This window comes from Phascolarctos cinereus, unplaced genomic scaffold (assembly GCF_003287225.1).
Source record: "Phascolarctos cinereus isolate Bilbo 61053 unplaced genomic scaffold, phaCin_HiC Scaffold_1;HRSCAF=81, whole genome shotgun sequence".
In the NCBI taxonomy this organism is placed as follows: domain Eukaryota; kingdom Metazoa; phylum Chordata; class Mammalia; order Diprotodontia; family Phascolarctidae; genus Phascolarctos; species Phascolarctos cinereus.
This window is the reverse complement of record NW_027555514.1, coordinates 287855807-287868623: the sequence shown is the minus strand read 5'-3', so window position 1 is coordinate 287868623 and position 12817 is coordinate 287855807. Positions and strand designations below refer to the sequence as shown.

The 12817-nt window shown below is 43.6% G+C and overlaps 1 protein-coding gene across 1 annotated transcript in view; it reads left to right on the top strand.

The window, feature by feature from the left end:
* The window catches only part of ACR (acrosin), a 38151-nt gene that overhangs the window by 18693 nt on the left and 6641 nt on the right, over positions 1 to 12817 (top strand). The window contains exon 5 of the mRNA XM_078147853.1: positions 53 to 11289. Coding sequence (XP_078003979.1) covers positions 53 to 370 — 318 coding nt within the window. The 3' untranslated portion in view covers positions 371 to 11289. The remainder of the gene's footprint in view (positions 1 to 52; positions 11290 to 12817) is intronic.

The following is a 12817-nucleotide window of genomic DNA, read 5'->3' as shown; positions in this document are numbered from 1 at the left end:
GAACCATGAGTCCCTGTAACAAGGACTGTGAGAATGTTTCCCTTCTGTGCAGGGGGACAGTGGTGGACCACTCATGTGCAAGGACAAGGACAGTAACACCTTTGTGGTGACTGGCATCACCAGCTGGGGCACAGGCTGTGGCCGGGTGAAACGGCCAGGAGTCTACACATCCACGGGGAGCTTTCTGGAGTGGATCGTAGACAAGATCGGACCTTATCCTATGCTTGACCCACCTTCACCAATCAAGAACTCCATATTAAGACCTCACAGAGGGAGACTAGGGAGAGGGGTGGCTCCGAAGAGTAGTACTTCTTTCATTCATACAAAACAGGGCATCCCCAAAGGTAAATTGGGCCCCTTCTTCCCTTGACCTTTCTTCATCTGTCCCTCACCCCCAAGGAAGAAGGGATGTGGCCCTATCACAGGCAGGAGTTTCTAACTTTATCTTTCATTCATGCACATTTCTAGTGGGGATGCTTAAACATTCTCATAGTCATTTTCTTTCCTTATCTGTCAACTTCCAACCTCATTGGCTCTATTTCTTTAGCTGATGTAGGAAGAGACAAACCCAGTTCACTGTCCAATATATTCCATCATTTTCCCTTAATGGCTACCATTTGGCCTAATCTTTCCCCATAAATGGGCATCCTTTCCTCTAATCACATCAGTTCATGGGAAGGAGAGGAATCAATTGTGTGGCCATAGTTTGCCAAAACCCATGGCTCTCCAAACCAGAACCCTTAATCCCACTTCTATTTTTTACTTCTTTGACAAAATTTCTCTATGGAATTCATACACTCATCCTCTTGTTGACTTCTGCCGACTGTACCCTTACGGGCAATATATTTCTCAGGTATGAGCTGAATCAAGGAATATACTATCACATTCACTGCTAATAGTTCCAATTGGGCTGTTTATTGGGCAAAGTATGTATGCAGGAATGCAGGCTGGTTTTGCCACAGTTCCCTCCAGAGGCCCAGATTCCACAACTCTGGAATAGACAGGGGCACAGATAATATATCAACAGAGCTTTTTACAGTCTGAGAGATACAGAGGCTCTAGGAGAGACCAGTGTCTCTTCATTGAAGGTGAGTACAGAGCTGGACTTTTTAATACAATAACCTTCATGAATCAGTACAAATGCATCAGTTCAGTTCATAGCATCAAGAAATGACCCCATAAGAAATACAAATTGCAGCATGAATAAATACTGAGGCTTGACAAATCATTGTGAGCGGGGTTGGGGAATACTACTACCTCTAGATTGTATAAACCCAGAAGCAGGGTTAGCGTAAGGTACAAAACAGTTTAAAATCATGATACAACCACGGGGATAAATTGAAAGTTGACAAAGTATATAGGATTGTTGAACTCCCAATTTGCTCAGACTCAATTTACTCATTGTTACACTTTGAGACAAGAAGATGCTCTTACAAGCGGCCAAGAAGAAAGATATGTCAGCACCGATGTGATGAAGAGATTTCCCCCCCCAAAAAAAACCTGAAAAATGATACAAGAAGCATGAATGTGATGTACTAAAGCTTAGGAGATAGAGGATATCATCCCCAAATCCTTTCCCCAGCAAAGTTAAGCATTCTTTTCAAAGAAAAAAATGCAGTCAGTGAAAAGCATAATTGAACTGAGAAATCTATGCCAATAAAAATCAACCCTAAAGCAGTGTTTGACATACAAAGCCGAGCAGGGAATAATAGATGCTTTACAACTATGATTAACTAGTTTTCTTAAGGCAATCACCATAGAAAGATTAAAAACAGTGTTTTGATTAACAACTGAATACTTCAGATGGGCTGCTGGGAGGAAGAGGGAGAAGGGAAGAGAGGTCTCAAATGAAGCCCAGATATCTCCCAGTTGGTAAAGTTCATTTTGGGTGGTATAGCACAGGAAGGAAGGCGAGCAATCTCAGGGCAAATGAAAGGAAGGTAATTTCAAAGCCTCGATGCTACCTCATAGTGAGGAAGAAAGGAATAATGGTAGTAGTTAATGAAAAAATAAAGCTATTTCCTCCCCAAAATTTTAGTTAATATAAAATATAGGCACCACGTCTACTGTTTTGTGTGTGTGTGCATGTTGGGCTTGGAAGAGGGTTTCATAATTTAGAGGAAAAGTATTCCAGAGATCATCAATACGGCTCCATTTTAAAGATGAAACTGAGGTTCACCAATGGAAAGTGACTTGGTTAGGGTCTCATGGAAGGAGTAATTGCAGAGTGGGGATTGAAACTCAAATTCTGTGACTCCAATTTTAATGCTTTTTAGCCCCTATTTAAAACTATATCGCGCTGCCACCTCAGTATTCGTGAATATAAGGAAGTGAGATTGTATTTTTTTCTTTTTACAAAGTGAATAATTTGACAAAGTATAGGATAATTCAATTTGTTATTATCTTGAATATATATGGATTTAATCCACTTATTAAAAGAAAAATGCTTCTCAAATGGATGGAAACAACCCAAGAATACATTGCCTATAGGAATCACACCTAAGGCAAAAAGATACTCAGAAGTTTGAGAAGATGTATTATATGTCAACATTTCCAGATAACTGAGCTGCAGCTACGGCATCAGGCAAAATTGAATTCAAATTAGAAAGCATTGAAAGAGACAAAGTAAAAGCGCCCATCCAAGTAAGAGAATGGCATTGAAGAGGCAACCTACCATGGTGCAAAGAGCACTGACTTGGAGTGAGAGGATTCATTTTGGGTCCTGCCTCTGGGACTTGTTATCTCTATGACTTTGGATAAATTCTTGACATCTCTGTCTTAGGGTTCTTATCTGTGGTCTGAAGGGATTGGGCCAGATGTTCTCTTTTTCGTTTCAGGTCTAAATCTTATGGTCAACATAAAAAAAATCTGTGCACTAGAAAAAAAACATTGTTAAAAACAATTAGGAAATTATTATCCAATTTTAAAACCTCACTACTAGAATATGAGAAATGAGATAAAGAAGAAGTTGTAGAATCCAGAGATCTGAGGAAATTGGATTTGATAATATGTGGAGAACAGAATGGGAAAAAGAATGTTTAAACAAATTCCCACCAAACATTCATAAAAATTGCTTGTATTCTAGGGCACCAAGAAGTTATAAATTTAAAAAGGCAAAAATATTAACACTACATTTTCAGATAAGAATGCAATGAAATAAAAATAGTTCTCAAAGAAAAAAGCAAAGGGCCTACATGGAGACTATAAGTGACTTTTTTGAATAATGCTGGGATTAAAGATGAAATGAAACAATGAAAATTATATGTACTGGCAATATAAATACAACTCATCAAAACTTACAGATGTCACCACAGCAATACTCAGAGAAAAAATTATGTTCCAGAATGTTTATATTAAGAAGAGAGAAAAAGATAATGAAAGAAATTATAAAATGAACAAATTAATATGCTAGAAGACGAAACAAATCATCATAGGATGTAGGAGGAAGTAGCAAAGTAGAAAATAAAGGAATGATTGAATTAATAAAGAGAATCAGAGGCTTTTTAAAAAGACCAATAAAAATTATTAACTTCCAACAAATTTAATCAAAGGAAAGAGTAAAATCCAATGACAGAAATGATAAAGGGGAAGTCACAAAGAATAAAGATAATTTTCAAAAACTGTTATGCTGATGTGGACCAAAAAATGAGAATATTTAAAAAGATGAATATTAAAATGTATGTAAATTATCTAATTTGAAAAACTAAGAAATAGCCTAAATAACCCAATCATGGAATTATCAATTTAATAGGGCATTAATGAGTTCTGCAAAAAGATATGAGGACCAGGTAGATTCACAAATGAATTCTATGAAGCATTCAAAGAACAGGGGCAGCTAGGTGGCGCAGTGGATAGAGCACTGGCCCTGGAGTCAGGAAGACCTGAGTTCAAATCTAGCCTCATATATATGATACTCACTAGCTATGTGATCCTGGGCAAGTCACTTAACCTCGATTGCTTGCCCTTCCCCCCCAAAAAACATTCAAAAAGTAATTCTTATTATACAAATTTTTCAAAAATGGAAAGAGACAATAGCATTCTACTTAATTTGTTCTGTGAGGCAAATATAGTCTTGATCCCCAAACCTGGCATTGATAAAGCAGAAAAAGAATGGTTTGGGGAGGGAACCGCATTTTTGACTTCATTGGAAGAATGAACTCCCGAGTGTAGCTATCTCAAAATACAGCAGTACCAGCCTGGTACATTTTAGTCTTGGAGAGTTCTTTAACTCTATTATTAATGTGTAGCTTATCTACTCCCCAGGTTAAAGGAATAATATCCACTCTGCCCTGGCCCCTAGGGTCACTGACATTTAATGTGCAGTCTTGGTATATCTGGCTTGCACCTTGTCGGGGTACCATGCTACACCAGGATCAGAAAAAAGTCTAGGCTTGAGCCTCAGGGGGCTAGGTTATAGGATGGCACTGATCATGCCACTGCTATATGCTTTGTTTTTATATACATAAATAGTTTGCTAAGCCATGTCTCCCTTGACTGTATAAGGCATGAAAAGAAAAACCTTAAAAATCATATGATTATGGCCAGAGACACTGATATAAGATATATATAAAAGCAACTTCTGGCTTTCTGGAAGGGCTGCTAGCTCTTAAAACACATCTGCAGTATGGTTAGTGTCTTCCTGAGGCTTATTGTAAATTCAGTTTGTATTTCTGGGCAACACCCATTGGGTGAAAGGGCATAAATAGAGAAAGGGGCATGAGTGTTTTCCCCAGGCTTAGATTCACGGGAGGTGGCAACCATGGGCAGACACACTGTACCCTGAGGCAAGGAAGGGGTGAAAAGAATTCACTCAACCTCACATAGGAGTAGGGGAAGACCTTCTGTTGAGAGGAATGCACAAATGTCAGTGTCACAGCTTCCTGGCCAAGGGGCCCTTGTGTGTGCCAGCTAAATGCAGTCACGAAGCAGATTCAAGGCAGTAGACCCTGCACTGACTAGCCCTGAGGCCTGCAGCCATGGGGGAGCTCAGTATGAGTTTTCACCATCACCTGCAGCGGTGGGGAGCAGCAGCAGAAGGAAGGCATTCAGGAAAGCATTGCTGTGCCCTGGGAGGTAGAGTTCTTGGTCCTGCTAAGAGGCCCCAAGGGCCATTTATGGGGCCTGCCTCATCTGTGAGTAGAGTAGGTGCAGTCTGGGCAACTCATACATTTCCCTCACATGAATAATCTTAACACACATCCATTTTCCCCACATTAAGGAAGGTTTGTTACTTGAGTAATAATCCAAGTAACATGTAATTCTGTGGTGGAGCCCAATATTTGGTAAACCAAAAAGGTTTTTGATAAAATATACCCATTTCCATTAAGAACATCAAGAAACATGAGAATAAAAGGATCTTTCCTTAGCATATTAAGAAAAGTATTCAAAATTATAGGTTAATCTTATGTGTAATGGAGAATCATTACAGTCCTTCCCGCTAAAGACAGGGCTCATGCAAGCCTTGTCAACTTCCCCCATGATTATTAAGCATGATTCTAACTATCAGCAGCAAGACAAGAGAAAGAAATGATAGCAATGAGCAGAGGCAAAGAAGGGGTTAAGGTATCATGTTTTCTAGATAACATGACACTGCATATACTTAGAAAACCTCTAAGAGTCCACAAAAAAATCAAAATGATAAGTAGCTCAGAGCAGTGGTTCTTGCCCTGGAGTCTGTGAATTCAATTTTTATATACTTTCATAATTGCATTTCAATGTCTTTGGTTTCCTTTATAATACTATGTATTGTTTATGCTTTTAAAGACACAACACTGAGAAGAGGCCTCTAGCCCCAGGGCCTGTGATGCAAAGGAATGTTGGAACCATTGCGTAAAGAGCATCTATTGTCCAGTGGGATGCAGGGCCTCCCTCCCCCACCAAGTTTCATTGAGGCAGGGAGGTGACTCGAGTTCTCAAAGGCAAGGCCTACAGAGCATAAGCTCTGGTAGGCTTTTCTTTTGGAGAGTGCCATAGTTCTAGCTAGTATTGCTGTGGAGAGATCTCACATATGGTCCCTGAGGAAGCCTCCATTTGCTTTCTGAGAACCAATCCACACAAATAAATAGAGAGATTCACTACCAGTAGACGGGCCGAGGAGTGGTAGATTTCCCTCTCCCCACCCAAAGCAGCCCATGACATGGAAACTGTAAACTGACTCCAATTCCTGTGTAGGCCCCCTTTGCTTCTAGTAGAGTAGGAGGATTTGAGAAGAAAGTACTAAAGATTGCACCATTTTTAGGCCATCCATTGGCAAGTGTAAGGTGAGATCTTTGATATATGGACAAGTAACAAATAAGATTTAGCAAGAAAGCTGGATATTATGTCATAGGACCATAAATTGAGAGCTGGAAGGGACCCCAGAAGCCATTCATTCTAACACTCATTTTAGAGAGGAGGAAACTGAGGCATAGAGTCAGTGCACTCGTCCAGGCTACTAAGTGCTGGAGGCAGAATTTTAACCCAGTTCTTCCTGACCGCAAGTCATGGTAAACTCATAAAAGTCATGGGCATTTCTACACATCACTAACAAAAGTGAGAAGAAATTGGCAGAGATATCATCATGTCAAAAATGTGTCAGATACTTGGGTATTAACTTGTCAAGGCAAATACGACCTTTAACAGACACCACAGACTTGGAGTAGCTAGGGGGCGCCACCTTGTGCAGAGTGCTGGACCTGGAGTCAGGAAGACCCGAATTCAAATGTGTCCTCAGACATTTAACTAGATCTGTGAGCCTGGGCAAGTCACTTGACCCCTATCTGCCTCAGTTGCTTCATCTGTAAATGGATTTAATCACAGCACCCATTTTCCAGAGTGACAGTGAGGCTCAAATGAGAGAGTTATTGTAAAGTGCTTAGCATGGTGTCTGGCATGCAGTGGGCGCTGGCAGTAGCTGTTATTAGACTTGGGACAATACAGGAAAGATGGTGGTAAAACACTGCTTTGTGTGTTTAATAAGGAGTCATATTTTAGTAACACTGTACATTATATTATCTATTTATATGTTAATGATTTACTTATTTAACAATAACATTTGTAATAATTATTTTATATTTTACATCATATTAATAATATAATGTATTTAATAATGATGGACATTTATGTAATGTTTCAAGGTTTACCCAGTGCTTTATGCACATTTGCTTGTTTGAACCTTACAACAACCTTATAAGGCAGGAATGATTATTGTCCCCACTTTAGAGATGAGAAGATTAAGACTCAGTGTTACCGGATTGGTCACATAGCTAGTAAGTAACAACTTCAGGTTGTGAAGGTTTCTGATTGCTGGGAGAGTTTGTCTATTATCCCAGAGGTGATAGATCAGTCAGTGCATCAATAAACATTTATTGAACACCTATTACGTGCCAAGTGCTGAGGATAAAAATACAAATAATAAGATTCCCTGCCCTCAATGAGTTCACAGTCGAATGGGAGGGGAGGCCCACAATACCGTAAAGCAAACTGAGAGGGGGTGGGAGAAAAGGTTCCCAGCTTGGGGGTGGGATGCAGAAGTCTAAAACAGTGCAGAGGGTGGGAAGAGAGGAGATGATTGTCCCCCTTAAAGGGAGATTTTGAAGCTCCTGGCCCCGGGCTCCTGTCAGAGGGCATTGATGAGATGTGAGTACCTCAACTGATTGGATCTTTCCAGCCCAAGCAGTTTCCCAATGATGAGGTGCTGGGGTATGATGGAGAAGTCCAAAAGCAGTGCAGATGGTGGGAAGTGATGAGCATTAGAGTTCAGGGGGCAGTCCTGTGCACTAAGAATAGAAATCTGGCAGAATAGAGAGAGAACAGTTTGGAGAGGAAGAGACTGGGGTCAGGGTGATCAATTAGGAGGCTTTTGGAAGAGGCCAAAAGACAGGACGAGGGTCTGAAGTGAGTGGAAGGAAAAGGGATAGACTCAAGAGGTATTAAGGAAATAGAATTGACGAGATTTGCCAACTGGTCTCATCTTCACAAGGTTGGTATACAGGTAGTGATGTAGGGCAAGGGATAGTGCTGGGCTTGGAATCAGGATGATCAGAGTTCAAATCCACTTTCAGACACTTATTAGCTGTGTGACCCTGGGCAAGTCATTTAACCTATCTCAGTCTCAGTTTCTTCACCTGAAAAATGAGGACAATAATAGCATTTATGTTACAGGGTCGTTTGAGGATCAAAAGAAATAGCATGTAAGATGCTTAAAGTGCCACATAAATACTGGTTGGTTTGTGAGAGTGGGGGCCTTTCCCTTGACATCCTTCTACAATCCTTCCTCTTCCTTCTCCTTTTATTTCCCTGTGCTTTCTCTATAGCAGCCCCTTTGTTTTCTTCCTGCTTCCATTCTACACTTGTGAATGCTGCTACCCAACCTGGTCCAAATCTCTTGGAGTTTGAATGGTCTAGAAGGGTCTCTAGGGATAGCTGCCCTCATCTCCTGGTGATCCAAGAAGAGTTGGAGATGACAATGAACTTGTGAATGTAGATGACTGGAAGGATGGTGGTGTCTTGAACTGAAAGAGACGAGTTAGGAAGAAGGAGGGTTTGGATTGGCGTGGAATGTGTGATGGGGAAAGACAGTGAGTCCTGTTTTGTCTTGTGGAGGACAGAGTTGGAAATGTCAGGCAATTCATGATGTAGGCTGGAGATCCAAGGGCTGGAAATATGCGTGGCTCTGGAGAGCCCTTTCCATACAGCTCCTACACCGCAAGGCTCTCCTCAGCTGAACTTCTGGGGCATCTAGTGTGTCCACCTTCCCCATGAGCCCCATCCCCACCGAGCACTAATCACACTCCTGGTCATGTCCATTGTCCTAGTGTGTGTGTCCACCCTCCCCACCTCTGAGATCAGGGCTTCCCTCATCCACCTCAGTCTTCCCAGGATATAGGACAAGGCTTGGAATGCAGGAGGTATGGGTGAATGAATATTGATAATATCCCCTTGGTTCCTTTGTCTGGGTTTCTCTTCCAAGCCAGCCACCTCCTCAGCCAACCTCTAATACCAGGTCATTTCCCCATCTCTTATGGTGTGGTGCAGTGGAAATAATCCTGGCTAGGCATGAAAATAAAAGACCTGGGTTCCAGTTCCAGCTTAGGTGTGACCCTAGGTCTGCCTCCTGAGTCTGTGAATTCCCTGTCATTGACAGCCTTCAAGGAGAGATGGGGTGGGCATTGTTTAAAGACATCGTAGAGGGGATGTATGATTTGGGTTGGGACTGCATGAGCTAGGCTTATCAGTCTCTTCCATATATTCATATGACTCTCTTTGAGCCTAATTTTCTTCATCTGTAAAGGTGATGGTGAACCTGTACTGCCCACTTCACACAGCATTTTTTTTTGAGAGAAGCATTTTGTAACTCTGAAAGGACCATAGGACTGGGAACTATGGTCATTACCTGCACCTCCATCTGGAAGTCTGTAAGCTCCCCCATTTTGCCCCCAGGCTCCCCTCCCCCAATATCTCCCTTAGGAATCTCCTGTCCTCTATACTCTTTGGTCATCACAAAGGTTCTGGGCCAGGATTGGCTGGGCAGCAGGCACTGTATGATATCATGCTGGCCTTTGGTTCAGGTTAGAGGATGGGAGGGACAGGGCTGCTGTGCCAGACACTGTTGCTATCCCTTATGGGCACTATAGTGGCCACTTTGGAAGGTTCATGTGAGTAAGTGAAGGGAGACACGCATGTAGGGGGAACATGTATGTATGTATGTAAGGGGAACAGAGGGTGTTTGAATGTGGGACACAGGAAAGCATGTGGAGACAAGTTTGAATGAATGTGGAGAATGTGTGTTTGGGCACATAGGCGGGTGTATGAGGAGGTATCATGAAGAGGAATGGACTGCCTTAGGAGGTCAAAGGACTCCCCTTTACTGGAGGGTCCCCAGCAAATGCTTGGTACTCAGCCCCTTGGATGGCCTTCTTAGTCAGCTACAGGTTAGAGAAGATGCCTCTGTGGCCCATTGCCTCCATTGGGATTTGTGTGTGTGTGTGTGTGTGTGTGTGTGTGTGTGTGTGTGTGTGTGTGTGTGTGAGAGAGAGAGAGAGAGAGAGAGAGAGAGGGAGAGAGAGAGAGAGAGAGAGAGAGAGAGAGAGAGAGAGAGAGCACGTTGGGAGGTACGTATGTACAAGCAGAATGCACACGTAAGAGAGCACAGGAGAGGGAACACAGGGGACGCACACGAGCTTGGGGGCAGACATGGAGGTGTCTAGCCCTCATTATTCTTCCCTCCCTTCAAGGGGCTCAGCTCTCAGGGCTGGGGAGAAGAGGGAGATTGAGTCTTGGGGACATTTTCCTCCCTTTCTGCCCATGATCTGTATGGCTTGCCACTCTCTCACTCCTGATGACCCATTTTCCATCCCAGCAAGCCCTGTGAATACCAGCCAGGGCTAAAGAAAAAGGTTGGAGCATCCCATAGCGTAAGACACTCTCATGCTGGGCCTGGAGCCTGGCCCTGGAGCCTGGCCCTGGATGGTCAGTATACAGATTGTCAGCCAGTCTGGGGTAAGGTACCATGTCTGTGCCGGGTCCTTATTGACTGCTAGCTGGGTTCTCACGGCTGCTCACTGCTTCAAGGACAAAATGTAAGAGGCCTAAGGAAAGGGTTGGATTGAAGCTCTCTCCAGGGATCTCTCACCAGAGTCTCTCTCTAGGGTATCTCCCCAAGGATCTCTCACCTCTGGCACCCATCTCTAGAATTTCCAGCCTCTGTCGATATCTCCTGGTGTTTCTCTCCAGCTCTTTCTCTCTGCCAATCTCTCTTTCCAGGGTTTCTTTCTTATGGTCTCCTTCTAGGAACCTTTTCTCCAGGTGTCTATCTCCGAGCAGATTTTCTTCAGAGGTTTCTCTCTTTAGATATTTCTACGGGGGCTGTCTTTGTGATCTGTCTAGATCTGTGTGTCTTTAGGGATTAGTTTAATAAGTCTCTTTCCAGGAATATCTTTAGGAGTTTTCCTTTTGGGGTGGAGTAGAAAAAGAGCGGTGCTCCCCAAGGATGTCTCCAGGAGGGCTGGGCCCTCACTGGCTGTCTCTGTAGTGACCTGCACAAGTGGCGGCTGCTGCTTGGTGCCTGGGATATCCAGTGGGCTGCGTTCGGTCCCCTGGGCCCCCGCGTGCAGGAGCGGAAACCTGTCCAGATCCTGACGCATGAGCAACACAGCATCCAACTCAACACCAATGACATCGCACTGGTGGAGATGGACCACCCCGCCCCCTGTGACGATGTGGTGCAGATTGTCTGTCTCCCCAGGTCCGCTGAGTCCCCCATCCGGGCACCAGAGTCCCGTATTGTTGCGGGCTGGGGGTTCAAAAGAGGTAAGTCTGGGAGGAGGCTTTTGGAACATTGTGGGGATCACGTTGTGATCCAGGGATCATTTGGGGCTGTAAGGTTGATGAGGGTTATAGTGCCATGGTAGCTACGGGAGAGATTTCAGGGACTCCGGGGGGTCAGAAGAATCCGAATCCCCACTTGAAGAAAAAGATCCCTGCTATAGTTCCCACAAGCAGTGTGGTACACTGTGGTAGGTTTCTTGGTCCCACACAGTCTAAAAAGCTGGGTGGTGTCAGTCAAATGCTCATACTCACCTTTAAAGAGGAATCGACAGCAGAGGGTGAGCAAACTCTATTAACACGGTAACAAGGTCTTAAACAGCAGCAACCGTTGCCAAGCTCTCTTTGGCTCTCAGGGAGCTGGCTGACTCTTTAGCACCACCGATGGTAACAGTGGTACTATTAGTCAGTTTCTTTGGAATTTTGGGGATTGCCCAGTCAGATCTCCTGTCTCATTCTGCCTGCACTCCCGGGCTCCTCCTCTTCCTGGGGTTCCCGAGTCAACCTTCCAATCATACTCCCCAGCCTGCTGTTTCAAGCGACGTCTACCGTGGGCCTTGGCTGGCTCCTTTCTTAATCCCGTTGATGGGCAGGCATTCTGTTAATTCCCATGTCAGTCTCCGAAGGACAGTCCAGGTTCCTAGGTCATTTTCCCCTCATCACCTCAGTTCTAATCAGGTTGTCAGGGGTAAATGGCACCAAATCTTGCAGAGAGATCTGCCTATCTTTCTCCTCTTTCACTTCTCCTTTAATAAGCTTGTGATACCAGCCCTCCCCTTCCATATCAATCAATCAATCAATCAATCATCTATGAGCAAGGGCAGCTAGCTGGTGCAGTGGGTAGAGTACTGAGCCTGCAGTCAGGAAGATCTGAGTTCAGATTTGACCTTAGACACTTCCCAGGTGGGGAGCCCTGGGCAAACCTCTTTGCTGCCTCAGGGGATAACAACAATACTCATCTCCCAGGATTGCTGTGCTGTTCAAATGACAGAATATTTGTAAAGCACTTGACTCTGTGCCTGGCACATAGTACACATGGTAAGTGCTATTCAAAGCTAGCTATTTTTATTTACTATTTGACCAGCACTTGGCTCTGGGGTTATGAAGACAAAAGTATATGAATCCTTGCCCTCAAGGAACTTACATTCTAAAGAGAAAAAAACACACTCACACTCAAGTATATACAAAGTATTTGTAAAATGGGCACAAGATAGTTTTGGGAATGGATGCACTAGCAGCTAGGGGATGGGGTCAAGGAAAAGCTTCATGAAGAATGGGGCAGTTAACTTGAGCCAGGAAGGGAAACCCAGTCCCATGGAACCTTTCCTATGAGCATAATTGCCATGAAATTTCTCCAGGAGAGTACACTCAACAGCTATACTCCCAACCTAGTAATAAGAAAGAGCCCCACGTTTCAGGGTGGTGACAGGTGGCATAGTACTGCCCCATAAGCAGCAACCAGGAGGCTTTCGATTTTGCTTATGAAATTTTGATCTCTGGACAACGGCAGATG